At 45.1% G+C, this 15715-nt stretch overlaps 1 protein-coding gene across 2 annotated transcripts in view; it reads left to right on the top strand.

Moving 5' to 3' along the window:
* The first annotated feature begins 771 nt into the window (after window positions 1–771).
* Window positions 772–15715, top strand: part of USP7 (ubiquitin specific peptidase 7) — a 71714-nt gene continuing 56770 nt past the window's right edge. The window contains exon 1 of one of the 2 annotated variants that reach the window (XM_069029399.1): window positions 772–1433. In XM_069029399.1, coding sequence (XP_068885500.1) covers window positions 1349–1433 — 85 coding nt within the window. In that variant the 5' untranslated portion in view covers window positions 772–1348. The remainder of the gene's footprint in view (window positions 1434–15715) is intronic. The other variant, XM_069029398.1, reaches the window with a different exon arrangement.

Genomic DNA, 15715 nt, shown 5'->3' with positions numbered 1-15715 from the left:
CATAAAAAAATAGTGGCATGCAGGCGAGGAACAGTCTTGTTTACAGCAGATTTTTCCCTTTCCACACGTCTCACAAATATGTCCTTTACCCGCCCATCCACGCCTCACAAGTGGGACATGTGGCAGCGAGTGCCCTGCCGGGGACGGGCCGAGCTCTGCGCAGGGCCCACCTCGGGCACGGCCCCGCCAGAGCCCCCGGCCCGGCCGTGCCCCGGCTCCGGCTGCAGCCCCGTGACGGGGAGGGTCCGCCATGAGCCCCGGCACAGCCACACACCCGCGGGCCAGGGCGCAAGAGGCAACCGAGCCCACGGGGCCCCGCCGGAGCCGGGCCGGAGCCCCGCGGGTGCCGCGTGAGGCGGCCGGTGTCGGTGTCGGTGCGCGGCCGCGCGGGGCTCCCTCCGCTCCCCGCCCCGGGCCCGCACGGCGAGCACAGGGCGCGGCCCCCGCCAGCCAGAGCCGGGGCGAGCAGCGGGGTCTCCGCCGCAGCGGCCGCGAAGGGCCCAGCGGACAGTGCAGACCCGCGGCCGCGAAGGGCCCAGCGGACAGTGCAGACCCGCAGCCGCAGCGCTCCCCGCGCAGGTGGCGGCAGCCCTGCGGGGAGGCCGCGGCGGCAACGCCGGCCCGGCCCCTGTCCCCGCCCCTCCGGCCCTCCTGTGGCGACGGCGGCGGCCGCGGCGCTGTTCCCCTCCCTCTTTCGCTCGCTCCCTCCCTCCCCGGCTGCGGGGCTGTTCCCCCTCATGCGGATGTGACATTTCACGGCGTTACCGCAGCCGCCATTTTGAGGCATAGAGCGCTGGCGGCGGCGGAGCGGCAGCAGCGCGCCGGGGCTCGGGCGACGGGGGCGGCCCGCGGGCCGGGAGCGGCGAGCCGGGCGTCGGCCAGCGGCGGTGCCGGGGCGCCGGGGGGGGCGGGAGGGCACGGCAGGGGCCCTGCGGCGCCTCCCCGACTTCGCAGCGCCGCGGACACCTCGCCGGGGGAAGGGGAAGCGCCGGGCGCCGCCGGGCCCTGACTCCGGGTCTCCCGTCCCCCCCTCCCGGTCCCCTCCCCTCCGGCCCCCGGGGAAGCCGCCGCCCCCGGCCGGTCCCTCCTCCCAGCCCCTTTCCCCCGACCGGGTGCCGCCGCCGAGATTGGGCGAATAGCGAGCAAATACGTGCGCGTCTCGCTGCCTCCGCCGGCGCCCCGCTCCCTACTCGCCGGAGCCCCGCCGCAGCCCCCCGAACCGGGCGCCCAGTCCCGGCCGCTGCCGAGGCCCCGCCGCTCCTCCGCCCCTTCCCCTCTCGACACAGGCCCGCAGCCCCCCGCGGGAAAGGCCCAGCCCGCCGCCGCCGAGCCCCAGCCCCAGCCCGACATGAACCACCATCAGCAGCAGCAGCAGCAGCACCAGAAGCCCGGGGAGCAGCAGCTGAGCGAGCCAGAGGACATGGAGATGGAAGGTAAAGCCGGGCAGGGCCCGCGCCCTCAACTCCACGGAGAGTTTTCCCCTCGCCCCTCTGCCCCGCTCCCGGGGCTCCCCTGCCGCCGAGTCCCTTCGGGGATCCCGGGCCGCCCTCCGCGGTAAACACGCTCTGCCCGGGCCGCTCCTGCCGGCCCCGGCACCTCCGGGGCGAGGGGAGCGCTGCCCGGCGGGGCTGCGGGGGGACGCCGGGGAAAGTTGCGGTGCGGGGCCGGGGGAGGCGGCCGGGGGGCTCCGCAGGAATTTGCACCGCGGGAGGGGGAGGGCGCGGGGGAAGCGCCGCTACAAAAGGAGCCCCGCGCCCCCAGACCCTCGGAGCCTCCCGCCGGGCTTGGGGGCGAGCCGCGGTGGGGGGACGGGGTCCGGTCAAAGTAGTTGCGGTGATTCTGGGGCAGGGTTTTGCCTGGGGCGGGCGGAGGGGACGCGGCTGTCGCGGGGCTGCCCGGCGGGGCGGGCGGGGGGCTGCAGCCCTGCCCTGCCTGGCCGCTCATTGTATGCAGGCAGCTACGCTGCTCGCCATTTTTAATTAACCCTCCTCCGAGGGTTATTTACAGAACCCGCTGCCGGCCGGGCCTGCGCGGGTCGGCGGGCAGCGCTGGCCATGTGTAGCGCCTGCACAGCCCACGGCCCGCATCCTGCACCGTCATGCAGTTGCGCTGGCTCCATAAAGGAGGTACTACGTTTGCATGTTCCCTACCCCCGTCCGGTGTAGTCTCCAGTGGTGCCTTTAGCGGGGCCTTTTTTTTTCTTTTTTTTTTCTTTTTTTCTTTTTTTTTTTTTTTTTTTTTTTTTTTCATTGTGGTGTTGTTTTTACACGCCCTCCCCTGCTCTGAACAACACCTTCCATCTGAATTCAACGCTGTAAAATTTTTCTGGGCAAGTGTACAGCGGGGTTTCATTCCTAAAGGAAGGACGGCCACAGTAAGCTACTCGTACCAATTGACTTGGAGGTCAAAATCACCAACTACCTAAATATCGTTTAGAACGCCTGGCTGTGAAGATGACAATTCTCATTCACCCGTTTTAGTGAAGAGTGACATAAATACTCTCCAGCACAAGATATTTTGCTTGAAAACGGGACAATCGACTTAGCAAATGTGCCTTTCTGCTAAATAATAGCCATTGAAATTGGGAGGAGCTAAGATGTTTCAGTGGAAGTTTGTCACAGTGACTGTGAGATTACATTTCAAGATTAGAAGGTCATTACATAAAGCCTGGTTTTCTTAAACATAAGTGTCCATTTCATACAATAATGGCTAAAACTTATTTACTATCTGAATTACTCTTCAGTTCTGTTTTAGTAAAATCTCCAAATTGATGTTTCTATACAATGGGACAAATACGTAAAAGGAGGTGATTTAAAATAGACCTCCTATTTGTATACATACAGATATTAACATCTTGTGGGTTATAGTTTCCAGCAGATTGTTTGATAGCCATTAGTAATCTGCATTTTCTCAGTGTCCTTTTCAAGTCCTTTAGAATATTGACTGTATATACTCTTTTTATTTTGAATTTTGTGGGCTGGATGCTCCACTGTGCTGGGCTCACTGTGACATGCTGGACATTTTTATGCAGTTTAAAGGTGTCCTGAACTTCTCTGGATTGCAGCCCCTTTGCCAGTGGGAATACAGGAGACCAAAATACATGCAGAAATCACTGTGATGGTTGTGAAAATCATGCTGGTGGTCACCTTCATTGGAGGGGTGAGGGAAGAGTCTGCACATAACAACATAGTGACACTGAGAATACATCATTGTCTCAGAAATCTATTTGAAATCTTTTAGACTACGCACAGCTGATTCCACCTGATATGACAAACTTGCTAATTTTTGAGACTTTACAGAACTGCCCATTTATGTGAAAACAAAACCAGGAAAGTCTGGCCTTTGGAGGTTTATTCCCATACTTGATTTTTCTTAGAGAAACATGTTAATTTTACAGGACTACAGAGATCAGATTATTGCAAACTTTTATTAAAAGTTGACATCATGGCTATATATTAATTTAATGTGTAAAAACAGTGTTCATCATCCTAATATATGGGTGTTTGTGCTTTCTTTAGAGATGTTTTCAAGCAGTGAGGAAAAGACTTAATAACATGTAGTTAGCTTAATTTTAACATGCACAGAGCAGTATTGGATGCCATTCTTCAGTGAGTGATCACGTTAGATTTAGGAGGCATGTGAAGAATGCACAGTGGAAAATTGCACATCTTGATTTTAAATTACTTGAAAGTTTGCTTAGTCTGTGTACAGCTACACCAGATGAACAATTTTTAAAGAGTGAAATAACAATTTCAGATGTAGTAATCGAAGTGTGGGATTAAACTCTTCAGGGTTGAATCAGATACGGTATTTTGAGTGTTCGCTCTCATGTCCCTGTTTTCCCCCCTCCCCTTTACCTTATGATTAATTTACTCTTGATGAGCTTATGGACACTCTGTGTAAATGAAAGTACTACTGGACAGGGCTTTTGGACTTCACGAGGGGTGAAGACATTCCCTTTAAAAAGAAAAATTAATCTCTGCATCTCGAAGGAATGAAGCAGTGACAGCCGTGGTGAAGGCCAGGTACACACTCAGCAGGACCAGGGTGATGCAGCCTCACCTACTTGCAGTACTCGCTGGAATGCTGTGGTGTTACCAGTCACCCCTTTGTGTATTTAGTCCTGTTACCTGTGGGTGTTGTTAGTAATCAGCTTTAGCCTTACTGAGGCTTGGCAGCAGTGATATGTAGACAGAGAAACTTTAAATTTCAGAGTGCCATAGGGGCTGTGTCCCTGTAGCTGAAGGCAGCTACTTCCCAGGCTGAGGGGACACTTGGACAACACAGTGTTTGCTGCTGCTGGTGGTCCCCTCATGTGCCACACCAGCGGCTGGGCTACTGCACCTCCCTGTGACTATTATAAACAGAAAGTGGAGGGTTAAAATGCAGTTCAGGTTGTTAATTGAGTTCATCCTGCAACCCCATTTAGTGTTGTGTGAATGCGGTGAGGGTTTGGCATTGGGGCGGAAAGGAAGAGGAAGGGCAGCTTGAGGTAGCACAGGTGCTGACAGTTACCTGGCCAAATTCTGTCACTAGTCATGGATTTTGTGTGCACCCCTCATTTATTCTTGCTGCATAAAAGCATGTGATTCTGGATGCCTTGGCTGCCTTTGGGCCGAAACAGAGTGGGAGTGTGCAGATGAGCCGTTGGTGCCTGGGTGTTAGATAAATTAACAGTTTGGGGTGGTGATTAGTAAATTATCCTGTGGAAATTCTGAAGAGTTTATTTGTGTGCTAAATAAATTTAGTGGAAGAAATAAATAATAACTTTTTCTGTACTGTAAGTAGTGCGTGTAGTTTGCTTTATCATGCAAAGAATTAGGGCTCTCACGTTGCTAGTGAGTTGCTCTTAAAGTGTAATTGAATCAAAGTCTGATACTTTATATATGCTTCCTCTGTAACATCTTTTCACAAATGCATGAGCTTCAAAGAACTCGGTTAATACAAATCTACAGTTACATATTGCATAGAGTTCTTTCATGGAAAGACTCATTTGCAGTTTAATAACTATAAGTTTCCCTTGTTTATAATTTGAAACTGGTTTTTTGTAGGTTCGGCCTCTGCCCATAGTTCCATAGGTACGTGTGTTTCTCATTAGGGAAGTTTCTTTCCTGAAGAAGCCAGCACAGGCTTAGCAAGAGTGTCACAGGCAGGGAACATGCAGTGACTGGTAGTTCAGGTTGCACACTTGCGTTCTGTCCCTGTGTCAGCTCTGCAGCCTCTCAGGTAATGCCATCTTCTACGTTTTTCCTTAGTTTGGGCAATTTAAAATTGAGACTTGAATTTCAGGTGGAAATGATGCAAGATATATACAAAAAAAACCAGTAAAAAACCTGACATGTCTGTGTGTATGTGAAAAGTTTAAAATGTGCATATGTGAAAAGTTTAAAATCACACTATTTTGCACTTTCCATGCAGCTGAAAGTTTGTGCTCCTTGCACATTACTGACAGAATTTGCTAGATATCAGACCCTCTGTGGAATACTGGTCTCAAATACTTAACTTATTTTTGCCTGTCTTCTGAATGCTTGCTTCCCTCTCATATTTTGTCCTCATTAGTATTCTCAATTCCTGGCAATTTAATATCATTTGCATACATAACCCAGTGTTCATTTCTTTTTCTGCTTGCTGCTATGCCTTCCTCCTGAATGCCTGTATCCCTCTTTTTCCCTGCGCTCCTTTGCTGTCTTCTATGTTGCTTCTAGCCAGGTGGTGATAAAAATGGGGCTGTGTGTTTGAGAGGAGAATATGCAGACTAATTTCATTATACAGCTGTGGGTATCTGCTTGTTTATATGTTCTTCCTGCCCCTTCCCCTCTCCAGTGTTTTCCATGAAATAGATGATGGTCGAGCGAAGGAATATAAAAATGCTGATGCAGTGGACAACAAGCAAAATTAGGTTAATTCTGAGGTTATACCTAGAGCAAAGAACCAGGCCTGGCCTCTTACTCCCAGAAATGATCATGTGTAGTAGCTCTGGAAACAGCTTGCTTGGCCTTGGGAGAAGATGTGCATTGGATCATTCTCAAGTTGCCACTTCATGCCAGCCAGGAAAACTGCCTTGGTGGCTTCTGAAGAGTACAGCCTATGTCTGGAGTTCCTTCTGTGCATTCTTCATAAACTGGGTGCTCAGTAAGTTGTCAGATTTAGTAAACTCTCTGTGAAAAAGTGGAAATAGTGGAGTAGTGGAAAATATGTGCAAGCTTCAGAGGGAAGTGCAGATTGCACACTCCTCAGGATGAGCTCTGTATCTCAGGCTCCCTTACTGCACTCCAGTTGTTCCATGTTTTTGACTGAATTCGGAAGTGGTAAAAACTGCTCCCTGTTGTTCCTGGGGAGTTATACAAAGCAAAGTAGAAAGCTGTCAAGCTGTGTGAGGAAAAGTAGTAGAAGCCCAAACTACTTTAAAAAAGCAGGTGAAGATAGTTGTTTAAAACTAACAGAATCCATTTCATTGCTGCAAAGTAATTTATCACAAGAAAATCTAAACAGTGCATCCAGCCTGTAGCAGTTAAACCAGTTTAGCCAGTACATCTTGCATGACATCATTCAATATTTGGGGTAAGGGTGAAAATGAACTGGTTTAAAGCTTGTGAAGCATCTAATTTTTCTTGAATGATAATGAATTTAAAATATGGCATTGTTTGCTTTAGTTTGTGCTTTGAGGTGTCTCAGATCAGTCACTTTGGTTTGACTTTGTATCTTGGGGCTGTAGGGCTTAGGGCTGTTGATTGCAAGGGAGTAAAGTAGTGTGGCTCGCAATACAAGTTATTAGTAATCCATAGCAAGTGTGCTTTTTCCCTGCAAATACATATGTATAGTAATATATTCAAAATCTGCTACGTGCTGATTTGACATTGCCACCAACAAGGGTAACAGTTATTAAAAATGTTCTGACAAGTAGAAGGGGGGCTGGAGACTGGCTATCTTATTTGTCAAGTTATTAAATATATAATGTTGTTTTCTGAAACATTTCCATCAGTCACTTAATGTATTTTGCTGCAGTGGTTATAGCATTTTAATTTCATATATTAGAAAAAATAGTGAAAGTGCGCCTAATCAGTGGCAGCGGCTGTAGCATAATCTATGCAGGCTTAATATTGTTGCAGGCTTAGACTGCAACATTTTAACATTTCTGCTAATCCATATTTTTTTCATCTTGCCTTCTTGGTTGTATTAAAACTATTTCTGTAAGTTTAGAACCCTTGAGTAGGGTTTGGATGACTTGACAGCAAAATGAAGAATGGTCAACTTGGAAATAGTGTCTTATTCTGACTTTAATTTGCTTAGATTCCCTAGAAGGCTGAGATTTTGTCAACTAGAAATAATTAGGCTTCTGGACATTAGTAAATGGATTTTGAAAATACTGTGCTGACTATTTCCAGTTTGGAGAAGACAGTGTTAGTCTTACTGTAGTGCCTAAGAATCTTGGGGATTCTCTTCAGAATTTAAAAATACATTTGAAAACTGTTTTATATTGGACTTGATAAGATCTAGAATATCACAGTTTGATTGTCCAGCAGAACAGCATGGACATATTTGTTAGGCAAAATCAAAAATGTGGAGATTAAGTGATAAATTTTCAGAAAACTCAAATTCCATGCTATAATCAATACAGCATAGCTCAGTGTTTTTAATTGCTGCTTGGCAGCTGTTTTAAACATTACCAAAATAAGTCATTTCTGACCCAAATTATAGTGAAGATTTAAACAAAGCCATCATGCTCTGTAGCATCAAATGTCTTAGGAGAACAGGATGTTCACTGTCTGCAAACCTGAGTTCTTCCTGACTGCAGCTGTAAAGAGAGCTCCAGAGTGATGCCACTCAGAGAAGGTGTGCCAGGAGCATCCTGTTTAAATTGGGGAAGAAAAAACACTGTTCCCTGAGCCTATTCTTGCATATGTGCTGGTGTGTGGATCTAGACAGTCTTTCAGGTGTCCTGAACACCGTCAGCTTTTCTGCATCAGAACCAACACCTCAGCTTGCACTCCAAAGCATGTTGCAAGCCAGAGGAAGACGATGTGGATAGTGAGCTGGAGTGTCATATGAGGAGAAAGTTCAAAATAGATATTTTTTTTTAGCAGTACTGCAATGTTTTTCAGCCTAGGAGAGGTGATGAGTTTTTTTAATATAGTCACATCTGTTTGATATGAAAAATAAAATTGCTGGGAAGCAGAACTTGGAGCTTTATATGTTGTGTGTTAAGGGGCTTAATGCACTCCAGTAGAACTTGATTTAAATGCAGAAATCTGTGAAAATTATTGAGGTCATTTTTCATAATTTCCCTTTTCCTAGTGTAAATAGCAAAGGATGTGTAGGAGTATCATTGGTGTTCACTGAGCTCTAATCTTGATAATCTGATGATTTCACAAGGTGCAGTGTACGGATATTCTTTAAAAATATGGCATCTCCAGCTGTGCATGTGTGTTTTTGTAAAGGTCTAGGGACAGCTTTGGTTTAGGATTCTAAATGTGGTGTTATACAACAGTTGGATGACTTTCTGCCATGTTTGAAAAAAGGAATGGTTGTGTGGTCCCACAACAGATATTTTCCTCCCCATGTGATTCAGTGGGTTTTCTAATATTCCTGATACTGTTCAGCAGAACTTGGTTGGAGATTTTGATAAAAGGGTGAGAGTACCTATTAAAACTTGGTGATGGTTTTAAATTCCAAATACAACTTAGGGGGTTAATATTCTTTCTGATAAATAGATCAGGCATTAGTGGTGTAAATTTATTTCATAAAATGCCTAATTGGTGAATAAAAAATGTACAGATGTTTCATCTGTCTTTAGTAGATAAGGAAATAAATGATGTTATTTATTTTAATATATGACATTTAAGAAGAGAGAAATTACGTTTTTAAGAAAAGAAACAGACTTCTCAACATAAGACCAACACGTTGTGGGAGGAAGCCACCCTGCCCTGGCACTGGGGCAGCTGTGCCCACCTGCTCCTGTTGCTGCCCTCTGCAGCTGAGCCCATATCCCTCAGCAGAGGACGAGGACTTTCGGGTAGGTGTTTGGAGCTTGGCCATGTTCTGCAGTTCTCCTGCTGTGCTGGACGTGGTTGTGGCAATGGTAGGGGCTTGTATAGCAACATTCCAGTGTGCAGGTATTAGGATCTAAATGCTGGTCACCCTGGGATCTGTGTTTCCATGCATCGCTGTTTTGCCCATCAGCTGTGATAGGGACCATTAAGGATCTGGTCCTTCCAGGCTGCTCAGCCCCTGTATGACTGTGCTATTTAGCACTGTGCAGTTTTTGGACAGTAACCTGTTGCATTTTTTTGTCTTGATAATCTCTGCTGGAAAATAACGAAGAGATTAAGAAATGTTTGGGGAGTGAACATGTTCTTTTTTTTGCCTCCTCCCCCTGCCCCCCATCTAAAAATGCATATTGTCTTAGGCAATCAAGGTGGAGTTCTGAATCCTAGTACAGGGGCATGGTGGTTTCTGTATCATCTTTGGTTTTTGTCAAGAACTGAGATCACTTCATTTGGAGGTAGGGCAAAACTTGCGTTCTCCCTTCCTGCTCACAAATGTAGACAGTTCTCTTGATGCATCTGCCTCTTTGCTGCTCAGTAGTTGTGAAATGGGGCTCAGTTGCTTACCACCAGGTATTTCTGGTAACCGAGCTCATGTAACAATTTTTAGACACAAGTTGTTCTTCAGAGCGTATCTGAATTCTTCCATTTAGATAAATGGTTAATTTGCTTCTGTTACAGATATTGGAGCTGACTGGACACTCGCATGCTGCTGTGTGGGTATACAGGCTTCAGGTCCTAAGACAATGTGAGGTGTACTTGTAAGAAGAAATTTGCTTAAGCAGAGGTTGTGTGAACCTTTTATTGTTCATTAAATCAAGCTAAGGGTAGTTAGATTTCTTTCTTCCTTGGGAATAGCAAGGAACTGACCTCTTCTAAAGAATTTTTCACCTGGTTAACTGTTAGTTGCTTAGTAATATCAAGGGGTGAACCTAATTCTGGAGAACAGGAGAGACTATTAGCAGTTTGAACACAGAGATAACTCAGATGTGTCTATGTATTACATGAATTAAACAGTGGGTCACAAGCCACATGCAAAACCTTCCCTGCTAGTAGCAATTAGCGTAGTGGTGTTTCACAATTTTCATCTGCTTTCCTCTCCCTCTTCTCATTCTTCCTGTGTGGTTTTCACCTCCTCTATTTCAGTCTGTTTCAGATACTTCTTGCACTTGCACTCTGCATCAAAAAAACAGTCCCCTTAAAAACTATAACACTTTGCAATATTTCTGTCATGCCACGAAGGCAACCATAAGCTTAAGTGTTGGGTTTTTCCTTTTTTTTTTCTTCTTTCTAAAAGTGTCCTTATGGTCGAGGAATTAAAAATAAGCAACAGTAAAATCAATCCCAAACCTGCCAGAACTAAAAATTTACTAATAGTTTCTTTAAAAGTAGTTAATTCTGAAAGTTAACCACAGGATTTAATGATAATCGGGTTTTTCCTTCAAATGTACTGCTTCAGTTCCATAATGATTTTAAAATATTTTCTGGTCCTCAGCAGATTTGTCTTGTATTTTCAACTTTTGTTCATCAGGCTCATGCTTTGACCTAACACCTGTGCCCTGGAGTGTATCACCCAAAGCAGGACAGAGGGCTGGTGTGGGAAGGGATATGGTCCTTACTGAAAAGGATTCTTGTGGTTTCCTTCTGAAGGAGGGAAAGCTGTGCAGCTCCTTTGCTTATCAGGAGAGCTCGGCTGGGGAAACTCTCTTGATTTTGATAATAGCACAGATTAATGGGAAAATAATTAGAAAGTTGCACAACAATGGATCTCGTTGTGCCTGTGTCAGTTGCCTGTTGATAAGCCATGACTGTTGTATCCCTGTGCTTGGCTGGAGATCAGGAGTCAGACCCAGGGCTCTTCAGTCCCTGTAGCTGAGCAGGAGCTGAGCTGGCTGTGGGGCAGGTTGAGGTGTAGAGAGAGGTGGGACTGAACCTGTTGGCATTGCCACTGAAGAAGGGTGTGTGGAACCTCAGCATCTGTCTTCAGACTTTTAAACCTGGGATAAAAACACTTCAGCTTTATTGGTCAGTGATCTCTCTTGCTGGATTAAGAATATATTCCAATTAATTCTATAAGACCTTTCAGCATCCTGCAGTTACAATGAACTGAGTGCAGTGAGAGCCCATGCCTCAAGTGGTTCTCCTCAGTATGTTTATCTGTTTGTTGTCTTTCAGATCATACATGCCCCAGAAGTGTTTGTGTAAATCTGTATTGCAACTACTAATTAAGATGAATAAAAATTTAGGTATTTTATGCCACCTTTGAAGAACAGAACTGAGGTCAAATCCAAGAATAGTGTGTGATTGCTTGAAGTAGAGCTTAGTCAAGGTCTGAATATGAACCATGGGAGCCTTCTCAATGCCTTACTTGTCCAAATGTATAAACGCTTGCTTTTGCTAGTGAAGTTGTACCAGTAGCACTGAATTCAACACAGTGCATCTTGAAGGCCCTTTTGTTCAAGATTTGTTATTGTTGTTACCTGGCTTTTGCTTAAATTAGTCCAGCAGAAGCCCACTTAGCAGGTGTGTGTGTTTGACCTCTCTGGAGCCAGAGGCATCAAAAGTCTCCCACCTCCAAGGAGTCTCTTGACTGGTACAGTGTCAGGTGGCTGTGCAGCAGTCCAGCTGAGAATAGTGCCTGCAAGAAAGAGGAGCTTAACCCAAAATTGAGCACAAGCTGCAGGGAAGGTCCTTGATTTTGGTCTGGGCACCAGACTTCATTATATCAGATGACTTTTACATGCTGCTGAGAGCTGGGGGAAGAGTTGTGTCTAATTCACTTCAACATTGCTACAGAGAAGAGGTTGTCTTCTAGAGCAGGGTTTTTTGACCTCTGTGCTTCCCTTTTGCCTCCTTGCTCATGAGGAGATGAATGAAGAGATCTGAATTTAAAATAACTTCCTTATTTTGTGTTTATTTTTAACCTAGCTCAGTTCACTGGTCTGCTCTATTGTTTGGCCCCACAGACAAGTGGGTCAATTTGACTGGAGAGGCAGGAGGAAGAGAAAATTCTTAAGCCATTAATGGCTTCTATAACTTGTTTTTAAAACATACCCAAGACCCTCTATTGGACACCTGGGCCTGTCTCCCCCAAGAAATGCATTGCAGGGCCATAGCAAAGTTCCAAAGGTATAAAATCTAAGTTTACAGAGCTCTTAGTGCAGACACATGGTTTTACCATTATAAAAATTGAATGTCATTCAGATGCAAACCACTTCTGCGGATGAAATTGTTCCCATTACAGGTCTGCTTCTGAATGTCTTCACTTCTGTTACTTCTTTTTTTTTTCCCCTTCCCACAAGGGTATTTCTTGTAGCTTTATGTAGTTTCTTGCATTTTCCAGCTTGGATATACATCTGAAGGGTCTTTGGTTTTTTTGCCTTTACAAAGTGGTTACTATTTTCTGATTTAAGTACATATTAAAAAGTCAAACAGTTACCTAATTTAAATTACAAATTTAAATAATAATAGAAATTATAAATCTAAATAATAATTTAAATTATGATCTAAATGTATTCGTGGGGGTTTTAGTCTCCTGTCCAAATTGTCTTTTCCTGTGGGATAGAAATTTCCAGGTTGCATTCAGACCGGGAGTTGGTGTTTACTGCAGCTGTTTGATCAGCCAAGGTTTCTGGCCAGTGTAATGGTACTCACTTAAACAGGAGACACTGATTTCTGGAATATGGTTGGATCATACAGGTTTTTAGCAGGTATGTTAAAAGCAGAGAGTTTCAGAGTTAACCTGCTTCCTGATCTGGAAAGTTTGCAGAAGAAGATGCATGAAATTTCTGTCATTTTGAATTCAGCTTAAAGTATGCCTATTGCGATTAGCATCACATTCACTGGTTAGACCTACGAAGGTAAAACTGGCTTAGTACTGATGAACTTAATGCTAGACAGGGTCTAGTTAGTGTAGCTGGAGCAAAATATTGGCAGAGTTTAACTGGGCTAGTGCTAATTTTTGATCTCTCACTTTTAATATACCTTGAAAGGCACATTAACCACCTCAGATGCATGCATTATTAAATCAAAGGATGAGTGTACAATAGAAGTATTTAAAATTTTGGTAGCATACAGCTTTGTAAATAGATATTTGGGTTTTCTGGAGTAAGAAATTTTTTAAAGTAAATGGAGTTGTTGAGCAATTATGGTTAATTTCTACCCTAAATATGGACTGTTGCCTTCTGTGAGAAGCTAGTTAAACTCTCGGTGTTGTAAACCCACTGCTGGTAGTGTGCAATTTTGATTTCTACATCGTGCTCAGAAATTTGGGGAGGGGTTATTCATTTGGTAGCTTGCTTCTCCAGTGCGGATGTTCTGCACCCTGTAGCCAGTTAATGTGGCCCCTGTCCTGTTCCTGACAGCACTCAGCTGTCTCCCAGCTGGGTGACCTTTTGGGATGGCAGGACCCTGCTCTATGCCCCTTTCCCAGATGTGGGTGCGCCAAAGGTAGAGGAAGAGGTGCCCTGGGGGGAGAAGCTTTGAAAATATCTAACTGCTTCCAAAAGAAAAATTGTGCCCTACCTACTGGTCCAGTTCAGAAGGGCACCTGGAGAAGTGGGCAGCTGGGAAGATGCCTTGTTCTTGGTTGCAGCCTTGTCTAGGTGGTCCTTGGACCTGAGCAGAGGCTGGAGGGGTACCTGCTCCTTTTTCCTGCTGCCGCAGAGAAAGAAGATGGTGTGTTAACTGCCTGCTAGGCAGGGAGTGGTGCCAGCACTTGGATAACATGGAATTTTTAGTGGTATATGTTCATTTCAGAAGTTCAGCTTATATTCAGAAGATAGCTGTATACTTGGCTGTGTTGAGTGGGCTTGAATTTTCTGGGAGCTGGAATGCTTTCCTCACCCTACTGTTTTTCTGTTACATGTTAATTTACTCACTAAGATCTGTAAGTCCTGTAATGGTTGAATGTATGCAGCTGCCTCCTTGATCTGCAGAGAAATTTGGACTGCTCTGTGATCTTCAGCAGCAGCAAAAGCTATTTTAAGATGCTGTTTTAATGGTAGCTCAGCACCTGAATATACCTGAATAATTTGATTTATGGCCTACCCAGATTGTTTAATCACTTTGTGTGTTGTAAGATTTGGGAGAAAATATAAATTACTGTAGATATGCCACATGTAGTAGTGAGAAATACCTGCTCCTTTCCACAGAGCTCTCCCAGCTCTTTAAGATGTGTTTTTTTCAAGCAATGATAACCAAATACAAGGATTGGTGTTAAGTTGTTCGGGCTATAATGAAGTGCATGTTACCATTTCAGAAGTTTATAGAGCACTAGTGAGGTAACAGGACCCAGCAGTGGCAGGAACAGCTCTTGTGTGAACATCCTGTACCTGCCATCTGTGTACATCATGTACCTGCCGAGCTTTTCACTCATCCTCTCTGTATTTCTGAACAAAACTCAAAAACTGAAAACCCTTAAGGCCCTAGAACTCATGCTTTTTGTCTGGTTTTCTTTCTGTTTCTCCCTGAAGATAAAGCATCATGAAGGTTATGGGCCTGCATAAGCATGGATTCTGATTGTTGTACATTGAGAAACTGTATTGCTGGTACTTGGATTGCTGATCCTGTTCGAGATCTGGCCAGACCAAGTATAACAAATAAAACATCGCTTTCATCTCAGATAAAGTATATATATAAATTGAGTATTACAATAATAGTGTCAGTAATACTAAAGTAATACTAAATTCTATAAATAATACCAATATGACTGTTTCTGATTTAGTCCGAACAGAAAGTGTGAGAGCTGTACCTTGTTGATCCAATCTGATGGCATAGTTTTTAAAACTGATAACAAAAATCACATGGAAACTCTGCATGTCCAGCAGACTTTTTTATCTACAAAAATATCATATTTGTCCCTAGAGCAGTAGTTGTAACATGCAATTAATGCAGTGCAGGCAGTGCTGTTGTGTAGCAGGAGTTTGTCACTCCATGCTGGTTCTTAACCTCAGCTGCAGAGGGATGCCAGGATTCTGCTGGACTGCTTGGGACCAGTGTCTTGAGTTCATGTGCATGTGTGCAAATGCATGGGGAGTGCATTTATTGGTAGATGTGGAATAGTCTTCCTTTTTCTGCAGTAACTGGAGCTCAGCATTCAGGTCAGGTGGATGTTCCCTGTACAGCTCACCAGGGTGAGTTCAGAATTGTGCCTGAGAAGGAAGCTTGCAGGGATTTGGAGTATGCTCAGACTTCAAGGGTGCTGGATTGTATTCAGGCAGGGAATAAGCACTATTGGTGTTGAAATCCTTACATTTGTAGCCTTTCTGCTTGCTTGAGAAATTCCTGGAGTTGGTTGCTAATAGGATTTGCAGAAAATAATGAAAATACCCTTCCCCCCCAACCACATTGGCCAAATTTGGCTGTGAACACTGCATGTGTTAGGCAGGTAAGATGGCACAAGCAATAGCAAAAGCTAAAACCAGGTGCCTGGAAGTTAATTGAAAGGTGTTTCTCTTTGTTCTGGGGTCATTTCTTTTGTGTCAGCACTTTGAAGTCAGTATTTTAATTTTCAAAGAAGAGAGGGTGGCATTTGCAGTGTTTTGTACACTGAAGGAACACCTTTTTATCTTGCATTGTGTAACCCAGCAGCAGTGGATGTGGCATTTTTCCTGTATGTGCAGCCTGGTCCTTGGGGTGCATTGCCTCTCTCCTGCCATACAGCTACAGGT

This window comes from Aphelocoma coerulescens, chromosome 14 (assembly GCF_041296385.1).
Source record: "Aphelocoma coerulescens isolate FSJ_1873_10779 chromosome 14, UR_Acoe_1.0, whole genome shotgun sequence".
Classification (NCBI taxonomy): Eukaryota; Metazoa; Chordata; class Aves; order Passeriformes; family Corvidae; genus Aphelocoma; species Aphelocoma coerulescens.
The sequence above is the reverse complement of the archived record's forward strand: the minus strand, read 5'-3'. Positions and strand labels throughout refer to the sequence as shown.